This window comes from Clupea harengus, chromosome 23 (genome assembly GCF_900700415.2).
Source record: "Clupea harengus chromosome 23, Ch_v2.0.2, whole genome shotgun sequence".
NCBI classification, from domain to species: Eukaryota; Metazoa; Chordata; class Actinopteri; order Clupeiformes; family Clupeidae; genus Clupea; species Clupea harengus.
Window position 1 is genome coordinate 22,282,736 of NC_045174.1, and position 23,017 is coordinate 22,305,752.

Here is a 23,017-nt window from a genome sequence, read left to right on the forward strand (position 1 = left end):
ATGCCATGCAGTGTGTGAGGGACACCATTTGATGTGGAGGAAGGGGTGTGTGTGTATGGGGCACAAATGTATGGGGTGCTATGATGGACGCAACACAGCCTGTGAGTGTGTGTGTGTGTGAGAGAGAGCGTTTGTGTGTGTGTGAGAGCGTGTTTGTGTGTGTAAGAGCTTGTGTGTGAGAGTGTGTGTGTGTGAGAGCATGTGTGTGAGAGCATGCGAAAGAGAGAGAGTGTGTGTTTGTGTGTGTGAGAGCTAGAGAGCATGTGTGTGATATCTGTGATGAGCGGTTAGTGTGTGTCTGTCTGTGTCTATGTGTGTGTGTTGCTATCTGTGATGGGTCCAGTATTGTATGTGTGTGATTGTGTATGTGTGTGTATGAGAAAGAGAGAGCGTGTGTGTGTGCTTGTGTGTCACTGTGGGGTGCTGTGTCACTGGAGTAAGGTGTGTGTGTGTGTGTGTGTGTGTGTGTGTGTGTGTGTGTGTGTGTGTGTGTGTGTGTAAGGAGGAGCTCCCTTTAATGAGTGTTTGTGTGTCTCCATTTGATGTGTTAGTATGTGTACCCTGTGATGAGTGACTCATGGTGAACGTGTGTGTGTGTGTGTGTGTGTGTGTGTGTGTGTGTGTGTGTGTGTGTGTGTGTGTTTGTGTGTGTGTGTGTGTGTGTGTGTGTGTGTGATTGGCACTCTGTGATGGCTGAAGTACGGTAAGTGTGTGGGTTGGTGTTGGTATAGGTAAAGGTATGTGAGTGTAATAATCACACGTGTCATTATGTTCCCCCAGGCTGGAGGCTTGTTCCCTCACAGAGAAGAGCTGTGCTGCTTTAGCATCAGCTGTCAGATCAACCTCCTGCAGTTTGAAGACGCTGAACCTGAGTCACAATCCTAATCTTCATGATGCAGGAATTCAGCATCTCTCAGACCTCCTCAAGAGTCCCCACTGCAAGCTGGAGACACTAGTGTGAGTGTTAACACACAACAAGAGATCTGTGTGTGTGGGGGGGCACACAGTGATGGGTGAGGGGGGAATGCAAGGATGTGTGTACTATATGGTGTGTGTGTGTTTGTGTGTGTGGGGCATGTGTAAGGGGTGAGTGCTTACACACAACAGCAGACCACTGAATGGGGTGTTTGATGAGGCAGGTGGGGTGGGGGGGGGTACATAATGATGGGCAAACTAAAGTGTGTGTGTGAGTGTATCCCTGTGATGACTGAAATATGGGGTGTGTGAGGGAGGCAGATAGGAATCAGTGAACTACAGTGTGTGTGTGTGTTTTCATGAGACACTGTAATAGGATAAGTATGGTGTGTAATTTAAGGAGGGGGATCCTTCATTGGTGATGTGTGTGTGGCATCTTGTGAAATGTGTAGTACACTGTGTGTGTGTGTGTTTGATTGGCACTCTGTGTTGGCTCAAGTATGGTAAGTGTATGGGTTGGTGTTGGTATAGGTACCAACACTTGACATGTGGACATGTGGATTACACGGTATGTGTATATGTGGTGTGTTTGTGTGTGTGTGTGTGTGTGATGAATGAATGAATGAATATGTGTGTGATACCTGTGATGACTGGTGTTTGTGTGGCTCTCTGTGTGATAGGTGAAAATTCACCCTAGTTACCTCAGGACTCCGGAGCTGCATATAAGTATATTTATTAGACAAACAACAATTGCAATCGGGCTCACTCCCAGCACAAGGCTGAAAGTGAAGCAATGATAAACACATCGCACAAGGTTTATATAGACAGAAGTTGAGCGTTCAGCAGGGATAATCACGTGGTGGATTTCTCACGTCCGAGGCAAGGATGGAAGTTTTGCAAGGTCGGAAGAAGCACAGTTCGAACCTTCTTATCACCTCTGGTCTAAACATGCTCTTGTACATATGCAGACTAAGTGGCACCTAATATTCTAAGTTACACACACGCAGAAACACAGAAAAGCCATGTTCCTGCTTACATAAGTACATGATTCATATAAGGTAATTAATAATACAAGGCACTTGATTATTATATTCCTAAGTCATTAACAGTGTTTGGAAATTATCTCCATCACTGTGATGGGTCAATTATTGTACGTGTGTGTGTGTGGGGGGGGGGGGATGGATATGTGTCTAGCACCCCCTGGTGTGTGTGTGTGGGTGTGTGTTGGTGTGTGTGGGTGTCTGAGGGGGGGGGGGGGGGGTCATGTAAGGATGGGTGTACTCTGGTATGTTGCTGTGTGCGTGTTTGTGTGGCACTCTGTAATTGGTCAAGTATTGTGTGTGAGTATGTGTGACAGTGTGAGTTTGAGTGTGTGTGTAAGAGTCTGTTTTTGTGAGAGTCTGTATGTGTGAGAGTGTGTATATGTGAGTGTGTGAGTGTGAGTGTGTGTGTGTGATAGAGTGTGTGTATTGTTGAGAGTGTGTGTGTGTGTGTGAGAGTCTGTTTTTGTGAGAGTGTGTGTGTGTGTGTGTTTGTGTGTGTGTGAGAGAGAGAGAGAGTGTGTGTGAGAGAGAGTGTGTGAGAGAGAGTGTGTGTGAGAGCGTGTGTGTGAGTGTGTTAGAGCATGTGCGTGACAGCATGTGTCCAAGAGTGTGTGTGTGTGTCTGTGAGAGATTGTGTGTGACTTGGGAAGGAGTTCTCCTCTGTGTGTTCTGCGTCCGTTGTGATGCGTGTGCAGGCACAGGAATTTGAGGATATTGTTGACTTGTCTGAATCTTCATTGATGAAAGCTCAGTTTCAGCTCGGTCCTCGATGTCTGTTTGTCAGACTGTTGTGCCGTCTGGCTACCGTTCACAGATTCTGAGTCTAGTCCATGAGCATGCGCTGTCTGTCCTGGGTATTAATCAGACTTATCAACGAGTGCTTTGGCCTTGATTAAAGACTGCTGTTGCCAAGTTCTGCCACTCTTGCCATCATGTCAACTTAAGGTAAACCCAATCAGACCATTTCCCCAGCCCCACTCCGTCCTATTCTGGTGATGGCACATCCCTTTGAATGCATAACTGTTGATTGCATGGGTTCACTGCCCAAGTTTAAGTCTGGTCGTCAATTTGTGTTGACCATGATGTGCGCTGCAACCCTCTATCCTGAAGCCATCCCCAAAAGCGGTGGTGAGGGGACTGATTGCGTTTCATTCAGTCTGATCAGGGTTCTAATTTGACTTTGAAACTGTTTGCACAAGTTGTGAGAGAAGTGGGGGAGTCTCAGGGCACTTTAGAGTGTTTTCATCAGACGCTGAAAACGATGCTGCGCACATACTGTGTCGACACGAATAAAGACTGGGAAGAGAGACGGCCTCTTCTAATTATTTCCCCTCATGTCAAAACATGATTTAGAAAAACTCATTCATGCCTTTATCTGCAGCAGGGTTGACTACTGCAATGGTCTTTTCACAGGCCTCCCTAAAAAGGCCAAACAGCTTCATCTTGTGCAAAATGCAGCTGCCAGAGTTCTCCCGAAAATAATTGACCATATTATTCCAATACTTACACTGGCTTCTAGTAAGTCACAGAATTGACTTTAAAGTACTGCTGCTTATTCATAAGTCACTTAATGGGACAGGACCAAATTCCAAGTTTCCAGGCAGGTGACCCGGTGCTTGTGTTTCTCCCTGTCCCTGGGTCGGCGCTGCAAGTGACATTTTCTGGGCCCTATAAAGTGAGTTTCGGGTTAGTTAAACTGACTATATAGTCTGCACTCCTGATCGTAAGAGACAATCTAGAGTGTGCCACATAAACATGTTGAAACCTTATGTTGTCAGGGCTTCCAGTAATAAGGCTGAAAGGGTATGTACAGCAGGAGAATCTGTACCTGTTGCTTTAGTGACCACACAGACTTACTGTCCTGAGGCAGATGGGCTAGCTAGAGGGGACGTTGTGCTCTATGGTGATATAATGATAGATGAACTACGGTGTGTCTCAGTGGATTCCTGTGATGAGTGAAGGATGATGACATGCAGTGTGTGAGGGACACCATTTGATGTGGAGGAAGGGGTGTGTGTGTGTGTGTGTGTGTGTGTGTGTGTGTGTGTGTGTGTGTAGTGTGTGTGTGTTAGGGGCACTAATGTATGGGATGCTATTTTGGATGCAATACAGTCTGTGACTGTGTGTGTGTGTGTGTGTGTCTATATGTCCCTGTTTTCTGCAGAGTAAGGGGTATAGTGTGTAATACCCCTTGCTGTGCCTGTGTCTGTGTCTGTGCCTGTGCCTGTGCCTGTGTCTGTGATGAATGAATGAATGAATGAATGAATGAATGAATGAATGAATGAATGAATATGTGTGTGAGAAGGTGAAATCCCTCCCCCTTGTCACTGTGGCCCAATGGGGGAGACCGACTGGACTCCCCTACCTGAATGGTTGGATCCGGGTTCCCCCACCTCTGTGGAGGGGTCCAATTGACTCTAATTGGACCAATTTAGCCCTTGGGCGGCCTTATTTAAGGTGCACCTCATTACTGAATGAGGGAGAGACAGACTGAACATGCTGTGAGAGAGAGAGCTGTGTGAGAGAGAGAGCTGTGAGAGAGCTGTGTGAGAGAGAGAGAGCTGTGAGAGAGAGAGCTGTGTGAGAGAGAGAGCTGTGAGAGAGAGCTGTGTGAGAGAGAGCTGTGAGAGAGAGAGCTGTGAGAGAGAGAGCTGTGAGAGAGAGCTGTGAGAGAGAGAGAGAGCTGTGAGAGAGAGAGCTGTGTGAGAGAGAGAGCTGTGAGAGAGAGCTGTGTGAGAGAGAGCTGTGTGAGAGAGAGCTGTGTGAGAGAGAGAGCTGTGTGAGAGAGAGCTGTGAGAGAGAGAGAGCTGTGAGAGAGAGAGAGCTGTGAGAGAGAGAGAGTTGTGAGAGAGAGAGAGCTGTGTGAGAGAGCTGTGTGAGAGAGAGCTGTGAGAGAGAGAGAGCTGTGAGAGAGAGAGCTGTGTGAGAGAGAGCTGTGTGAGAGAGAGAGCTGTGTGAGAGAGAGAGCTGTGTGAGAGAGAGAGCTGTGAGAGAGAGAGCTGTGTGAGAGAGAGCTCTGTGAGAGAGAGCTCTGTGAGAGAGAGCTGTGTGAGAGAGAGCTGTGTGAGAGAGAGAGCTGTGAGAGAGAGAGAGAGCTGTGTGAGAGAGAGCTGTGAGAGAGAGAGAGAGCTGTGAGAGAGAGAGCTGTGTGAGAGAGAGCTCTGTGAGAGAGAGCTGTGTGAGAGAGAGCTGTGTGAGAGAGAGAGCTGTGAGAGAGAGAGAGAGCTGTGTGAGAGAGAGCTGTGAGAGAGAGAGAGCTGTGTGAGAGAGAGAGCTGTGAGAGAGAGAGCTGTGAGAGAGAGAGCTGTGAGAGAGAGAGCTGTGAGAGAGAGCTGTGAGAGAGAGAGCTGTGTGAGAGAGAGCTGTGTGAGAGAGAGCTGTGAGAAGGTACATACATGTAGACCAAACCTGTGTGATTGGTGACCACAGAGTTGTACCTTGTCTGTTTGGCTTTAGTTTTGGTCAGTTCGTGTGTATCTGTTTTGGGGTTATCCCTGTTGTAAATAAATAGTTATTTTTTAAGAAAGCCACTGTCTCCTGCGCCGTGTGTTCCCTACCTGCAACCCCATTCCAACCAGCCTACATCCCACATCGTGACAATGTGTGTGCTATCTGTGATGAGTGGTTAGTGTGTGTCTCTGTGCGTGTGTGGCTATCTGTGATTGGTGAAGTATTGTATGTGTGTGATTGTGTGTTCATGTGTCACTGTTGGGGGTTGAGTTAGGGGAGTAAGGTGTGTGTAACACCCCTTGATGTGTGTTTGATTGTGTGCTTGTGTGTGTGGCATCTTCTGACATGTGGATTACATGGTGTATATGTGTGTGGTGTGTGTGTATGAATGTGTTGAATTAATTAATTAATTAATGATTTTGTGTGTGATACCTGTGATGAGTGGTGTGTGTGTGTGTGTATGTGTGTGTATGGGGCACCCAGCGTGTGTTTGCCTTTGTTGGTATGTTTTATACCCTGTGAAGCGGTCATGGTGAGAGTGTGTGTTTGTGTGTGTGTGTGTGATTGGCACTCTTTAATGGCTCAAGATCTTTGTGTGGGAGCAGTACAGAGTGATGGGTGAGGGGGGCATGTAATGGGTGTACTATGTGTGTGTGTGGGGGGGGGGGGGGGGCATGTGTAAGGGGTGAGTGTTTACACACAACAACAGACCACTGAATGGGGTGTTTGATGAGGGGGTGGGGGTACATAATGATGGCCAAGCTAAACTGACTCTGACTGTGTTGGCTCAAGTGTGTGTGTGGCATCTTGTGACATGTGGATTACACTGTGTGTGTGGTGTGTGTGTGTGTGTGTGTGTGTGTGTGTGTGTGTGTGTGTGTGTGTGTGTGTGTGTGTGTGTGTGAATGTTTGGCTCTCTTTGATGGGTTAATTATTGTATGTGTGTGTGTGTGGCACCCTATGACAGATGAAACACTGTGTGTGTGTGTGTGTGTGTGTGTGTGTGTGTGTGTGTGTGTGTGTGTGTGTGTGTGTGTGTTTATGTCTCACTCTTTGGAGAGGGACTTCTCTCAGTGGCTCCCTGTGATGAGTGAAGGATGATGCCATGCAGTGTGTGAGGGACACCATTTGATGTGGAGGAAGGGGGGTGTGTGTGTGTGTGTGTGTGTGTGTGTGTGTGTGTGTGTGTGTGTGTTTGTGTGAGAGAGCGTTTGTGTGTGTGTGTGAGTGTGAGTGTTTGGCTCTCTGTGATGGGTTAATTATTGTACGTGTGTGTGTGGCACCCTATGACAGATGAAACACTGTGTGTGTGTGTGTGTGTGTGTGTATGTGTTTATGTCTCACTCTTTGGAGAGGGACTTCTCTCAGTGGCTCCCTGTGATGAGTGAAGGATGATGCCATGCAGTGTGTGAGGGACACCATTTGATGTGGAGGAAGGGGTGTGTGTGTGTGTATGGGGTGCTATGATGGACGCAACACAGTCTGTGAGTGAGTGTGTGTGTGTGTGTTTGTGTGAGAGAGCGTTTGTGTGTGAGTGTGAGTGTTTGGCTCTCTGTGATGGGTTAATTATTGTACGTGTGTGTGTGGCACCCTATGACAGATGAAACACAGTGTGTGTGTGTGTGTGTGTGTGTGTGTGTGTGTGTGTGTGTGTGTGTGTGTGTATGTGTTTATGTCTCACTCTTTGGAGAGGGACTTCTCTTAGTGGCTCCCTGTGATGAGTGAAGGATGATGCCATGCAGTGTGTGAGGGACACCATTTGATGTGGAGGAAGGGGGGTGTGTGTATGGGGCACAAATGTATGGGGTGATATGATGGATGCAACAGAGTCTGTGTGTGTGAGTGTGAGAGCGTGTCCCCTGTGATGAGTGAGTCCCAGTGAGTGTGTGTATGTCTGTGTTTGTGTGTGTGTGTGTGTGTGTGTGTGTGATTGGCACTCTGTGATGGCTGAAGTACGGTAAGTGTGTGGGTTGGTGTTGGTATAGGTAAAGGTATGTGAGTGTAATAATCACACGTATCATTATGTTTCTCACAGGCTGCAGCAGTGTTCCCTCACAGAGAAGAGCTGTGCTGCTTTAGCATCAGCTGTCAGATCAACCTCCTGCAGTTTGAAGACGCTGAACCTGAGTCAGAATTATGCTCTTCATGATGCAGGAATTCAGCATCTCTCAGACCTCCTCAAGAGTCCCCACTGCAAGCTGGAGACGCTAGTGTGAGTGTTAACACACAACAAGAGATCTGTGTGTGGGGTGGGGGGGCACACAGTGATGGGTGAGGGGGGGTCATGTAAGGATGGGTGTACTATGGTGTGAGTGTGTGTGTGTGTGTGTGTGTGTTTTTGTGTATCTGTTTGGTCCTGATTAAGGGGTATGTGCATAGCACTGTGTGTGTGTGTGTGTGTGTGTGTGTGTGTGTGTGTGTTTCAGGAGGTGCTCTCTTTAATGGGTGTTTGTGTGTCTCTTAGTGGCTCCCTGTGATGAGTGAAGGATGATGATGCAGTGTGTGAGAACATTCTCCAGAACTCTGTTCTGCTGTTTGTGAGAGCATGTCTGTGTGACAGCATGTGTGTGTGAGCGCATGTGTGTGTGAGCGCATGTGTGTGTGTGTGAGAGCGTGTGTGTGTGAGAGCGTGTGTGTGTGAGAGCGTGTGTGTGTGAGAGTGTGTGTGTGTGAGATCGTGTGTGTGTGAGAGCGTGTGTGTGTGAGAGCGTGTGTGTGTGAGAGCGTGTGTGTGTGAGAGCGTGTGTGTGTGTGAGAGCGTGTGTGTGAGAGTGTGTGTGTGTGAGAGCGTTTGTGTGTAAAAGCATGTGTGTGTGAGAGCATGTGTTTGTGTGAGAGCATGTGTGTGTGAGAGCGTGTGTGTAAGAGTGTGTGTTTGAGAGAGAGCGTGTGTGTGTGTGTGAGAGCGTGTGTGTGTGTGTGAGAGCGTGTGTGTGTGTGAGAGCGTGTGTGTGTGTGTGAGAGAGCGTGTGTGTGTGTGAGAGCGTGTTTGTGTGAGAGAGGGTGTGTGAGAGAGCGTGGGTGTGGGAGCGTGTGAGCTTGTGTGTGAGAGCGTGTGTGTGTGTGTGTGTGAGAGAGCGTGTGTGTGTGTGAGAGCGTGAGAGTGTGTGTGAGAGCGTGTGTGTGTATGAGAGCGTGTGTGTGTATGAGAGCGTGTGTGTGTGTATGAGTGTGTGTGTGTGTGTGTGTGTGTGTGTGAGAGCGTGTGTGTGTGTGAGAGCGTGTGTGTGTGAGAGCGTGTTTGTGAGAGAGCGTGTGTGTGTGTGTGTGAGAGAGCATGTGTGTGAGTGTGTGTGTGTGTGAGAGTGTGTGTGTAAGATTGTGTGTGACTTGGTAAGGAGTTCTCCTCTGTGTTCTGCCTCCGTTGTGACGTGTGTGCCAGCACAGGAATTTGAGGTTATTGTTGACCTGTCTGAATCTTCATTGATGAAAGCTCAGTTTCAGCTCGGTCCTCGATGTCTGTTTGTCAGACTGTTGTGCCGTCTGGCTACCGTTCACAGATTCTGAGTCTAGTCCATGAGCATGCGCTGTCTGTCCTGGGTATTAATAAGAACTATCAACGAGTGCTTTGGCCTGGATTAAAGACTGCTGTTGCCAAGTTCTGCCACTCTTGCCATCATGTCAACTTAAGGTAAACCCAATCAGACCATTTCCCCAGCCCCACTCCGTCCTATTCTGGTGATGGCACATCCCTTTGAATGCATAACTGTTGATTGCATGGGTCCACTGCCCAAGTTTAAGTCTGGCCGTCAATTTGTGTTGACCATTATGTGCGCTGCAACCCTCTATCCTGAAGCCATCCCCAAAAGCGGTGGTGAGGGGACTGATTGGGTTTCATTCAGTCTGATCAGGGTTCTAATTTGACTTTGAAACTGTTTGCACAAGTTGTGAGAGAAGTGGGGGAGTCTCAGGGCACTTTAGAGTGTTTTCATCAGACGCTGAAAACGATGCTGCGCACATACTGTGTCGACACGAATACAGACTGGGAAGAGAGACGGCCTCTTCTAATTATGTCCCCTCATGTCAAACATGATTAGAAAAACTCATTCATGCCTTTATCTGCAGCAGGGTTTGACTACTGCAATGGTCTTTTCACAGGCCTCCCCCAAAAAGGCCAAACAGCTTCATCTTGTGAAAAATGAGTTCTTATGAAAATAATTGACCATAGTATTACAATACTTACACAAGCTGCTAGTAAGTCACAGAATTGACTTTAAAGTACTTGCTGCTTATTCATAAGTCACTAAATGGACAGGACCAAATTCCAAGTTTCCAGGCAGGTGACCCGGTGCTTGTGTACTCCCTGTCCTGGGTCGGCCGCTGCAAGTGTCATTTCTGGGCCCTATAAAGTGAGTGTCGGGTTTGTTAAACGGACTATATAGTCTGCACTCCTGATCGTAAGAGACAATCTAGAGTGTGCCACATAAACATGTTGAAACCTTATGTTGTCAGGGCTTCCAGTAATAAGGCTGAAAGGGTATGTACAGCAGGAGAATCTGTACCCGTTGCTTTAGTGACCACACAGACTTACTGTCCTGAGGCAGATGGGCTAGCTAGAGGGGACGCTGTGCTCTATGGTGATATAATGATAGATGAACTACGGTGTGTCTCAGTGGATTCCTGTGATGAGTGAAGGATGATGACATGCAGTGTGTGAGGGACACCATTTGATGTGGAGGAAGGGGTGTGTGTGTGTGTGTGTGTTAAGGGCACTTATGTATGGGATTCTATGATATAATCTAAATGAGCACGCCAAAGTTGAAGAAGGGACCGGAGGACGTAGTCAGGTTTCTGGAGTTTATTTCGGCGTGGAGACAATTCAGTCATTTAGAATACAATAGAAGAGAGGGTGACCACACCCTATAAGTGAGAGGAAGGGGGAGACAGTGGGGTGAGGGGTTCACCTGTGGGGGGAGGGGGGTGATAACAGGGTACAAAGGGTGATAGCAGGAAGGAGGCTATCTAGGGGGAAGGGGTTCACATGCCATTTGTTCAGGTCTCAGTGAGACAGACAGAGTACACATCCAAGAATGAGTCTACACTCAGTTACAACAACAGAATATCAATATTTCCGGTTCCATCAGATGCAACACAGTCTGTGATTGTGTGTGTGTGTATATTTGTCTCTGTTTCGTGCAGAGTAAAGGGTATAGTGTGTAGTACCCCTTGGTGTGTCTGTGTCTGTGTCTGTGATAAATGAATGAATGAATGAATATGTGTGTGAGAAGGTGAAATCCCTCCCCCTTCTCACTGTGGCCCAAAGGGGGAGAAGGACTGGCTGGACTCCCCTACCTGAATGGTTGGGTCCGGGTTCCCCCACCTCTGTGGAGGGGTCCAATTGACTCTAATTGGACTAATTTAGCCCTTGGGCGGCCTTATTTAAGGTGCACCTCATTACTGAATGGGGGAGAGACAGACTGAACATGCTGTGAGAGAGAGAGCTGTGTGTGAGAGCTGAGAGAGAGAGAGCTGAGAGAGAGAGAGAGAGAGCTGTGAGAGAGAGAGAGCTGTGAGAGAGAGAGAGCTGTGTGTGAGAGAGAGAGAGAGAGCTGAGAGAGAGAGAGCTGTGAGAGAGAGAGAGAGCTGTGAGAGAGAGAGAGCTGTGAGAGAGAGCTGTGAGAGAGAGCTGTGAGAGAGAGAGAGCTGTGTGAGAGAGAGAGCTGTGAGAGAGAGAGCTGTGAGAGAGAGAGAGCTGTGAGAGAGAGCTGTGTGAGAGAGAGCTGTGTGAGAGAGAGCTGTGAGAGAGAGAGCTGTGAGAGAGAGAGCTGTGAGAGAGAGCTGTGAGAGAGAGAGCTGTGAGAGAGAGAGCTGTGAGAGAGAGCTGTGAGAAGGTACATACATGTAGACCAAACCTGTGTGATTGGTGACCACAGAGTTGTACCTTGTCTGTTTGGCTTTAGTTTTGGTCAGTTCGTGTGTATCTGTTTTGGGGTGATCCCTGTTGTAAATAAATAGTTATTTTTCAAGAAAGCCACTGTCTCCTGCGCCGTGTGTTCCCTACCTGCAACCCCATTCCAACCAGCCTACATCCCACATCGTGACAATGTGTGTGCTATCTGTGATGAGTGGTTAGTGTGTGTCTCTGTGCGTGTGTGGCTATCTGTGATTGGTGAAGTATTGTATGTGTGTTATTGTGTGTTCATGTGTCACTGTTGGGGGTTGAGTTAGGGGAGTAAGGTGTGTGTAACACCCCTTGATGCGTGTTTGTTTGTGTGTGTGTGTGAGTGTTTGGCTCTCTGTGATGGGTTAATTATTGTACGTGTGTGTGTGGCACCCTATGACAGATGAAACACAGTGTGTGTGTGTGTGTGTGTGTGTGTGTGTGTGTGTGTGTTTATGTCTCACTCTTTGGAGAGGGACTTCTCTTAGTGGCTCCCTGTGATGAGTGAAGGATGATGCCATGCAGTGTGTGAGGGACACCATTTGATGTGGAGGAAGGGGTGTGTGTGTATGGGGCATAAATGTATGGGGTGCTATGATGGACGCAACACAGCCTGTGAGTGTGTGTGTGTGTGTGTGTGTGAGAGCATGTGTGTGAGAGCATGCGAAAGAGAGAGTGTGTGTTTGTGTGTGTGAGAGCTAGAGAGCATGTGTGTGATATCTGTGATGAGCGGTTAGTGTGTGTCTGTCTGTGTCTATGTGTGTGTGTTGCTATCTGTGATGGGTCCAGTATTGTATGTGTGTGATTGTGTGTGTGTGTGTGTGTGTATGAGAAAGAGAGAGCGTGTGTGTGTGTTTGTGTGTCACTGTGGGGTGCTGAGTCACTGGAGTAAGGTGTGTGTGTGTGTGTGTGTGTAAGGGGGAGCTCCCTTTAATGAGTGTTTGTGTGTCTCCATTTAATGTGGAGGAAAGGCTGTGTGTGAGTGTGTATCGAGCACCCAGCATGTGTATGCGTGTGTTAGTATGTGTACCCTGTGATGAGTGAGTCATGGTGAGTGTGTGTATGCCTGTGTTTGTCTGTGTGTGATTGGCATTCTGTGATTGCTGAAGTACGGTAAGTGTGAGGGTTGGTGTTGGTATAGGTAAAGGTATGTGAGTGTAATAATCACACGTGTCATTATGTTTCTCAGGCTGATATTGTCCTCACAGAGAAGAGCTGTGCTGCTTTAGCATCAGCTGTCAGATCAACCTCCTGCAGTTTGAAGACGCTGAACCTGAGTGGCAATGATGATCTTCATGATGCAGGAATTCAGCATCTCTCAGACCTCCTCAAGAGTCCCCACTGCAAGCTGGAGACACTAGTGTGAGTGTTAACACACAACAAGAGATCTGTGTGTGTGGGGGGCACACAGTGATGGGTGAGGGGGGAATGCAAGGATGTGTGTACTATATGGTGTGTGTGTGTTTGTGTGTGTGGGGCATGTGTAAGGGGTGAGTGCTTACACACAACAGCAGACCACTGAATGGGGTGTTTGATGAGGCAGGTGGGGTGGGGGGGTACATAATGATGGGCAAACTAAAGTGTGTGTGTGAGTGTATCCCTGTGATGACTGAAATATGGGGTGTGTGAGGGAGGCAGATAGGAATCAGTGAACTACAGTGTGTGTGTGTGTTTTCATGAGACACTGTAATGGGATAAGTATGGTGTGTAATTTAAGGAGGGGGATCCTTCATTGGTGATGTGTGTGTAAGTGTGTGTGTGTGGCACCTTGTGAAATGTGTAGTTCACTGTGTGTGTGTGTGTGTGTGTGGCATCTTGTGAAATGTGTAGTACACTGTGTGTGTGTGTGTTTGATTGGCACTCTGTGTTGGCTCAAGTATGGTAAGTGTATGGGTTGGTGTTGGTAACAACACTTGACATGTGGACATGTGGATTACACGGTGTGTGTATATGTGGTGTGTTTGTGTGTGTGTGTGTGTGATGAATGAATGAATATGTGTGTGATACCTGTGATGACTGGTGTTTGTGTGGCTCTCTGTGTGATAGGTGAAAATTCACCCTAGTTACCTCAGGACTCCGGAGCTGCATATAAGTATATTTATTAGACAAACAACAATTGCAATCGGGCTCACTCCCAGCACAAGGCTGAAAGTGAAGCAATGATAAACACATCGCACAAGGTTTATATAGACAGAAGTTGAGCGTTCAGCAGGGATAATCACGTGGTGGATTTCTCACGTCCGAGGCAAGGATGGAAGTTTTGCAAGGTCGGAAGAAGCACAGTTCGAACCTTCTTATCACCTCTGGTCTAAACATGCTCTTGTACATATGCAGACTAAGTGGCACCTAATATTCTAAGTTACACACACGCAGAAACACAGAAAAGCCATGTTCCTGCTTACATAAGTACATGATTCATATAAGGTAATTAATAATACAAGGCACTTGATTATTATATTCCTAAGTCATTAACAGTGTTTGGAAATTATCTCCATCAGTCTCTCCTTTTATCCGTTTCAATGGATAATTCAAAAGCACAATCAAAATCAAAATTAAAATCGAAATCATCTTTCTTAATTCGTCAATTATCAATTTCAATGGATAACTTAAAAATCATCACTCTGAGCTTCATCACATGGATTTTCGGAACAGAGATCATTACTGAGCATCACTCCATATCATCATAAGTAAATCATTTAAAATGTCATCATATTTCTCATCACACATTTGTATACTTTGCATTTGTAGGCCAACATAATGGATGTCGACTGTGTGTGTGTCATTAGCTCGCCTAGGCTTCAGATAACATTCGAACAAGGCCTCTTTGCTGTGTCCTTGAAGGCCCTGTTCCCCATTAGGCATCCGGCAGAACACATCGGACTGGGCAGGAAAATGTAAACAGTCTTTTTGTAGGAAGTGTGTGGGCAGTCTGGTTCTGGCCTTTTGTGATCAATATGTTAACAGTACCAAAATGTAGAGCAGTACGGTTATTATCAAATGTTTCACACATTGTTTCATTTTTCCCTTGTAACTCCCCATGACTTCACAGAGATAGGACCGCCCCGCCCTCCCAGTATCCACTAGGCACAGAGAGTTCTGAGAGCATTTTGCTAATTCACATTTTTGCCATATATTCTGCAAATGTATATTCAATCTCTTAGTCTGTTTCAGCAAATGGTTTGAGTGCTAAGGCAGTGTAGATTCTTCCATACATCATTTCAAACAGTGATAACAACATTCATGCTTAATATCACTAATTTCACTCTAAGATTCTCAAATTGCTTTTAACAGGTCGGTTCATTCTTTTCTACCAGTCCTGCTGACTGGGGGTTGTATGAACAATGACTGTCTATAGCTAGACGATATTTCTTTCTTTTGTTTGGATTTAACTCAATAAAATCTATAACTGAATGTTTAAACATCTTTCAAACAAAATATAAATCAGAAGTAAAAATATATGCTTACTATCCCCACTTATTGAGGCATGTTTTCACCATGGCTCAATATTGCAGCATATCTTTTAGTATTGTGAGATATAATTCTTCAATTGTGTATGTGTCAGATGGTTGTTGTAGTGCGGCCTGGTTAGTGGCCTTGTCTGCTTTGTGGTTTCCCAATGAAACCGGGTCTTTGCATGTGTGCGCAATCAGTTCAATTAGTTCCGCTGCTTGTGCAGAATAGTGTGGAAGTAGTGGCTATGCGTTCAAGGTTTATTTGCGTGAACCATCAACAAACAATAGTTAAATCAGCTTTTGGAAAAGGCATATCTTGTAGGTCAGCTCTGGCTGCCATAGTTTTTATCTGTCCTCTGCCGTAAGTAAAAGTGTAACTGGGTTAAATGTCACACAGCGCTCAATATTGATATGAGGCTGAGTGAGCAAAAAATTTTATAAAATAAATAAAAATAAGCATGTGGAACTTTCAGTGTAAGTGTCTGTTTAGTACAATAGGAGCAGAGGCCTGCACCGCCAAGGCTGCAGCCACTACTGCTTGTAAACATTCAGACATTGCTTGGGCTACTGGATCTAGCCGTGTTGACTAGTATGCCACTGGTATCAACTTTAAGTCCCCACTTATGCATTAACACAGATGTTATATAATCTTTTTTTACAGTCTACAGTTTGTACGAATGGCTTTGTCATGTCATGGATGTGCTAGGACAGCAGAACTGACCAACAGTTGTTTTATCTGTTCAAATGCCTGCTTTCCATCTTCAGGCCTTTTAATAATATCTCCTGCTGACCTGGGCTGAGAATAAAGTAAACTCTGCAACATTTGTGTTTCTAACTCGTGGTTAGGAATCCATTATCTCAGAAGTTAGTCATTCTCAGAAAATACATAATTTATTTCTTTGTCTGTGGCTGAGGTGCTTTTTAAGATAGCTTTACTTTAGTGGACCACAGCTGCTAATGTTGTGGCCTTGTTTCTGCTAAAAATCCTAACAACGCCAGGGTATGTTGTTTACAGGTCTTCTTATCTGGAGGAACAGCACTAGATGTTCAACAACAATTGACTGTCCCTCGAACTGTAGCTAAGTTTGAGCTCATGGCTTGTGAGAATACAGTCTTTTGAGCCAGCACTCAGCCCCCACCCATCCTGTCTTAGTCCAATGTATCAGTCTAGGTTAATGTAGTTAGTGTGACAGGCTTACATTTCTCTTAAAATCTTTTTTTGGGCTTAACAGTGTATATTCTATACATAATAATATTTTGGGACATCATTGTTTAATTTATTCTAAAACCCATGTATTGTTGGAACAATTCTAATGCCCAACCCACATCACATCTCTTCCTAATAAGTTTGTAGGGCATGTTTTTGAAACATAATCTGTAGTTTTGAAATATCTCTCCTGTTTCAAACTTGCTTTTAGATGTCTCTTTCTTCTTACAACCTTACTGTTCTGGGCATCTAATTCTCTGATTACTGCTCAGCAGGCACCAAAGTCACATAAAACAAAACAAAACAAAAAATCATTGGCTTTCTTGCCACCATTAACGTTAGCTTTGCTCTGTTTGGTGCAACCAATAATGTAAAAACATTTTCAAATCAGTGTTACAATTTTCTTCTTGTTGTAGACATTTTAAACCACCTCTTATTGCTATTATCATGTGCGTCTTCTGCTTTTGACGCACTTTTTCCCATTTGTAAGTTATTTTATGTATTTCTCTTAATACCTCTAATAATAACTGCTCTTGAAACCTTTTAAATTACCTTTATCTTATTCTTCACACTAGGGTTAGTTATGTTTCTATTTTCAGACTCTCATAGTTTGTTCTTGAGATCGCAATGCTGAGTCAACCCGAGCCCGACCAGAGGTCCTCCGTCTCTCTCGTTTGTGAGGAGGTTGAGGCCAGGGGATTTCCCTGGGGTGATCAGTCCCCTACTGGTTCCGGGTCAAGGCATCTCAGTAATGCGAAATCAGTCCTTTAATTACATAAATTATGACTATAATTATCTGTGTTTTACCCATTGTAAAAAGTTTGTCTCAATCCCACAGAAAAATAACACAGGAGTATCTCTGACTCTTGCAAATTCTTTCAGGAATATATCTAAAACAGTTAGTATCAACCCCACAGGTAACACAAGGTAAGGGGGAATGGATAGACCTTTAAGAGACTTCTCCGGAGTCGTCTAGAAATAGGTCTAGAGAGTTTGTACAGGCTTCCAGTGGCCAAGGGGATATATCTCTCATTTACCCCGAAGAGTTTGTACAGGCTTCCAGTGGCCAAGGGGATATATCTCTCATTTACCCCGAAGAGTTTGCGGAGGACCCCCTACCACGCAGGTTTATCTCTCATTTACACCCGAAGTTTGCGGAGGACCCCCTACCACGCAGGTTTATCTCTCATTTACACCCGAGAGTTTGCGGAGGACCCCCTACCACGCAGGTTTATCTCTCATTTACACCGAAGTTTGCGGAGGACCCCCTACCACGCAGGTTTATCTCTCATTTACAACCGAAGAGTTTGCGGAGGACCCCCTACCACGCAGGTTTATCTCTCATTTACAACCTTTTACACAGCTAGCAAATTCGTTCAACACACGAGGCAAGCAGGAATATCTCTAACAATTTGTAACCTTAAAGAATTCCTTCTCTACCCCGCGGAGAACAGGCAACACAGCCCCACTCGAAGACACGTGTACACAAAACTGAAACAAACAATAAACCAACAATATACTACCGTGCACAACAACAAACAAACAATATACTCACAAACAGCTCGAGTCCACACCCTACAGTCCAATTATTTTCCTTCACTCTCGGCTCTCCCGCTGGCAGCCCTGGCCTCCTTCCAATTCAAGTTGGAGGTCTTTAGAAAACAGAGTCTCGTACTCCTCCGTATGGTTTAGGTCCTGATGATTAGCCCAGCGTGGAGAGCCGTTGAGGTTGTTGGAATCCCGGTCACGAGCCCCCAAATATGATAGGTGAAAATTCACCCTAGTTACCTCAGGACTCCGGAGCTGCATATAAGTATATTTATTAGACAAACAACAATTGCAATCGGGCTCACTCCCAGCACAAGGCTGAAAGTGAAGCAATGATAAACACATCGCGTCTGTGAGTGTGTATATGTGAGTGTGTGAGTGTGAGTGTGTGTGTGTGCTAGAGTGTGTGTATTGTTGAGAGTGTGTGTGTGTGTGAGAGTCTGTTTTTGTGAGAGTGTCTGTGTGTGTGTGTGTTTGTGTGTGTGAGAGAGAGAGAGAGTGTGTGTGAGAGAGAGTGTGTGTGAGAGCGTGTGTGTGAGTGTGTTAGAGCATGTGCGTGACAGCATGTGTCCAAGAGTGTGTGTGTGTCTGTGAGAGATTGTGTGTGACTTGGGAAGGAGTTCTCTGTGTTTTCTGCCTCGATTGTGACGCGTGTGCAGGCCCAGGAATTTGAGGATATTGTTGACTTGTCTGAATCTTCATTGATGAAAGCTCAGTTTCAGCTCGGTCCTCGATGTCTGTTTGTCAGACTGTTGTGCCGTCTGGCTACCGTTCACAGATTCTGAGTCTAGTCCATGAGCATGCGCTGTCTGTCCTGGGTATTAATAAGAACTATCAACGAGTGCTTTGGCCTGGATTAAAGACTGCTGTTGCCAAGTTCTGCCACTCTTTCCATCATGTCAACTTAAGGGTAAACCCAATCAGACCATTTCCCAAGCCCCACTCCGTCCTATTCTGGTGATGGCACATCCTCTTTGAATGCATAACTGGTTGATTGCATGGGTCCACTGCCCAAGTTTTAAGTCTGGCCGTCAATTTGTGTTGACCATTATGTGCGCTGCAACCCTCTATCCTGAAAGCCATCCCCAAAAGCGGTGGTGAGGGGACTGATTGGTTTCATTCAGTCTGATCAGGGTTCTAAATTTGACTTTGAAACTGTTTGCACAAGTTGTGAGAGAAGTGGGGGAAGTCTCAGGGCACTTTAGAGTGTTTTCATCAGACGCTGAAAACGATGCTTGCGCACATACTGTGTCGACACGAATAAAGACTGGGAAGAGAGACGGCCTCTTCTAATTATGTCCCCTCATGTCAAAACATGATTTAGAAAAACTCATTCATGCCTTTATCTGCAGCAGGGTTGACTACTGCAATGGTCTTTTTCACAGGCCTCCCCAAAAAGGCCAAACCGCTTCATCTTGTGAAAATAGAGTTCTTATGAAAATAATTGACCATAGTATTACAATACTTACACAAGCTGCTAGTAAGTCACAGAATTGACTTTAAAGTACTGCTGCTTATTCATAAGTCACTTAATGGGACAGGACCAAATTCCAAGTTTCCAGGCAGGTGACCCGGTGCTTGTGTTACTCCCTGTCCCTGGGTCGGCGCTGCAAGTGGCATTTTCTGGGCCCTATAAAGTGAGTTTCGGGTTTGTTAAACGGACTATATAGTCTGCACTCCTGATCGTAAGAGACAATCTAGAGTGTGCCACATAAACATGTTGAAACCTTATGTTGTCAGGGCTTCCAGTAATAAGGCTGAAAGGGTATGTACAGCAGGAGAATCTGTACCCGTTGCTTTAGTGACCACACAGACTTACTGTCCTGAGGCAGATTGGCTAGCTAGAGGGGACGCTGTGCTCTATGGTGATATAATGATAGATGAACTACGGTGTGTCTCAGTGGATTCCTGTGATGAGTGAAGGATGATGACATGCAGTGTGTGAGGGACACCATTTGATGTGGAGGAAGGGGTGTGTGTGTGTGTGTGTGTGTTAAGGGCACTTATGTATGGGATTCTATGATATAATCTAAATGAGCACGCCAAAGTTGAAGAAGGGACCGGAGGACGTAGTCAGGTTTCTGGAGTTTATTTCGGCGTGGAGACAATTCAGTCATTTAGAATACAATAGAAGAGAGGGTGACCACACCCTATAAGTGAGAGGAAGGGGGAGACAGTGGGGTGAGGGGGGTGATAACAGGGTACAAAGGGTGATAGCAGGAAGGAGGCTATCTAGGGGGGAAGGGGTTCACATGCCATTTGTTCAGGTCTCAGTGAGACAGACAGAGTACACATCCAAGAATGAGTTACAATACAAAATGAGGCTACACTTAGTTACAACAACAGAATATCAATATTTCCGGTTCCATCAGATGCAACACAGTCTGTGACTGTGTGTGTGTGTGTGTGTGTCTATGTGTCCCTGTGTCTATGTGTCCCTGTTTCGTGCAGAGTAAGGGGTATAGTGTGTAGTACCCCTTGGTGTGTCTGTGTCTGTCTGTGATGAATTAATACATGAATGAATGAAAGAATGAATATGTGTGTGAGAAGGTGAAATCCCTCCCCCTTCTCACTGTGGCCCAAAGGGGGAGAAGGACTGGCTGGACTCCCCTACCTGAATGGTTGGATCCGGGTTCCCCCATCTCTGTGGAGGGGTCCAATTGACTCTAATTGGACTAATTTAGCCCTTGGGCGGCCTTATTTAAGGTGCACCTCATTACTGAATGAGGGAGAGACAGACTGAACATGCTGTGAGAGAGAGCTGTGTGTGTGAGAGAGAGCTGTGTGTGTGAGAGAGAGCTGTGTGTGAGAGAGCTGTGAGAGAGAGAGCTGTGAGAGAGAGAGCTGTGTGAGAGAGAGCTGTGTGTGAGAGAGAGCTGTGTGAGAGAGAGAGCTGTGTGAGAGAGAGCTGTGAGAGAGAGAGCTGTGAGTGAGAGAGAGAGCTGTGAGAGAGAGAGAGAGCTGTGAGAGAGAGAGAGAGCTGTGAGAGAGAGAGCTGTGAGAGAGAGAGCTGTGAGAGAGAGAGCTGTGAGTGAGAGAGAGCTGTGTGTGAGAGAGAGCTGTGTGAGAGAGAGAGCTGTGAGAGAGAGAGCTGTGAGAGAGAGAGCTGTGTGAGAGAGCTGTGTGAGAGAGAGAGCTGTGTGAGAGAGAGAGCTGTGTGAGAGAGCTGTGAGAGAGAGAGAGCTGTGTGAGAGAGAGAGGTGTGAGAGAGAGAGAGCTGTGAGAGAGAGCTGTGAGAGCGAGAGCTGTGAGAGAGAGAGCTGAGAGAGAGAGCTGTGTGAGAGAGAGAGCTGTGAGAGAGAGAGAGAGCTGTGTGAGAGAGAGCTGTGTGAGAGAGAGAGAGAGAGAGAGCTGTGAGAGAGAGAGCTGAGAGAGAGAGAGAGCTGTGTGAGAGAGAGAGCTGTGTGAGAGAGAGAGGTGTGAGAGAGAGAGCTGTGTGAGAGAGAGCTGTGTGAGAGAGAGCTGTGTGAGAGAGAGCTGTGTGAGAGAGAGCTGAGAGAGAGCTGTGAGAGAGAGAGCTGTGAGAGAGAGAGAGAGCTGTGAGAGAGAGAGAGCTGTGAGGGTGAGGGGGGAATGTAAGGATGTGTATACTATGGTGTGTGTGTGGGGGGGGGCATGTGTAAGGGGTGAGTGTTTACACACAACAACAGACCTCTGAATGGGGTGTTTGATGAGGGAGGTGGGGGGGGGGGGGGTTACATAAATGATGGGCAAACTAAAGTGTGTGTGTGAGTTTATCCCTGTGATGACTGAAATATGGGGTGTGTGAGGGGGGCAGATAGGAATGAGTGAACTACAGTGTGTGTGTGTGTTTTCATGGGACCCTGTAATAGGATAAGTATGCTGTGTAATTTAAAGGGGTGGGGGATCCTTCATTGCGGTGATGTGTGTGTTTGTGGCACATTGATGAAATGTGTAGTACAACTGTGGTGTTTGTGTGTGATTAGGGGGGGAGCACCCTTTAATGGGTGTTTGTGTATCTCTCAGTGACTGAGTGAATTGAAAGATGATGACATAAAGGTGTGTGTGTGTGTGTATGGGGGGCACCCAGCGAGTGTACTCCTATGACATCCTGTGATGATTGAGTCCACGGTGAGTGTGTGTATGCCTGTGTTTGATTGGCACTCTGTGTTGGCTCAAGTATGCGTAAGCGTATGGATTGGTGTTGGTAACAACACTTGACATGTGGACATGTTGATTACACAGTGTGTGTATATGTGGTGTGTTTGTGTGTGGTGTGTGATGAATGAATGAATGAATATGTGTGTGATACCTGTGATGACTGGTGTTTGTGTGGGCTCTCTGTGGATGGGTCAATTATTGCACGTGTTGTGTGTGGGGAGGGGTGGGGGGGGGGGTGGTATGTGTCTAGCACCCGTTGGTTGTGTGTGGGTGTGTGTGGCATGAGTGTTTGTCTATGTCTCAATGACTGAATGAAGGTGGTGAGGAAGCGTGTGTGTGTGTGTGTGAGAGAGTCTGTAATATGTGAGTGTGTTTGTTTGTGAGTGTGTGTGTGTGTGTGTGTGATAGTGTGTTTGTGTGGGACACCGTGTGTGTGAGTGCTTATGAGAGTGAGTGTGTCTGTGTGTGAGTGTGTTTGTGAGAGGGTGTGTGTGTGTGAGAGCGCGTGTGTGTAAGAGAGTGTATGTGGCACCTTGTGAAATGTGTAGTACACTGTGTGTGTGGCACCTTGTGAAATGTGTAGTAACAGTGTTGTGTGTGGTGTGTGTGTGTGTGTGCATCACCCCAGTGAGTGTACGCATATGACATCCGTGATGAGTGAGTCCCAGTGAGTGTGTGTATGTCTGTGTGTGTGTGTTCGTGTGTGTTAGGGGGAGCACCCTTTAATGGGTGTTTGTGTATCTTTCAGTGACTGAGTGAATGATGATGATGACATAAAGGGGTGTGTGTGTGTGTGTGTATGTATGTGTATCACCCAGTGAGTGTACGCATATGACATCCTGTGATGAGTGAGTCCCGGTGAGTGTGTGTATGTCTGTGTTTGTGTGTGTGTGTGTGTGTGTGTGTGTGTGTGTGTGTGTGTGATTGGCACTCTCTGGCTGAAGTACGGCAAGTGTGTGTGTTGGTGTTGGTATAGGTAAAGGTATGTGAGTGTAATAATCACACGTGTCATGATGTTTCTCGCAGGCTGAGGAGTTGTTCCCTCACAGAGAAGAGCTGTGCTGCTTTAGCATCAGCTGTCAGATCAACCCCCTGCAGTTTGAAGACGCTGAAGCTGAGTGGCAATTCTCTTCATGATGCAGGAATTCAGCATCTCTCAGACCTCCTCAAGAGTCCCCACTGCAAGCTGGAGACACTAGTGTGAGTGTTAACACACAACAAGAGATCTGTGTGTGTGTGTGGGTTGGGGGGGGCACACAGTGATGGGTGAGGGTGACGGTGTGTGTGTTTTCATGGGACCCTGTAATAGGATAAGTATGGTGTGTAATTTAAAGGGGGGGGGGGGGTCCTTCATTGGTGATGTGTGTGTGAGTGTGTGTGTGTGGCACCTTGTGAAATG

At 46.4% G+C, this 23,017-nt stretch overlaps 1 protein-coding gene across 1 annotated transcript in view; it reads left to right on the top strand.

The window, feature by feature from the left end:
- LOC116218605 (NLR family CARD domain-containing protein 3-like) overlaps window positions 1–22,813 on the top strand; it is a gene marked incomplete at its 3' end in the record, with an annotated part of 30,584 nt that extends 7,771 nt beyond the window's left edge. The window contains exons 2-3 of the mRNA XM_042703254.1: window positions 7,444–7,620; window positions 22,645–22,813. Coding sequence (XP_042559188.1) covers window positions 7,444–7,620; window positions 22,645–22,813 — 346 coding nt within the window. The remainder of the gene's footprint in view (window positions 1–7,443; window positions 7,621–22,644) is intronic.
- Window positions 22,814–23,017: the final 204 nt, after the last annotated feature.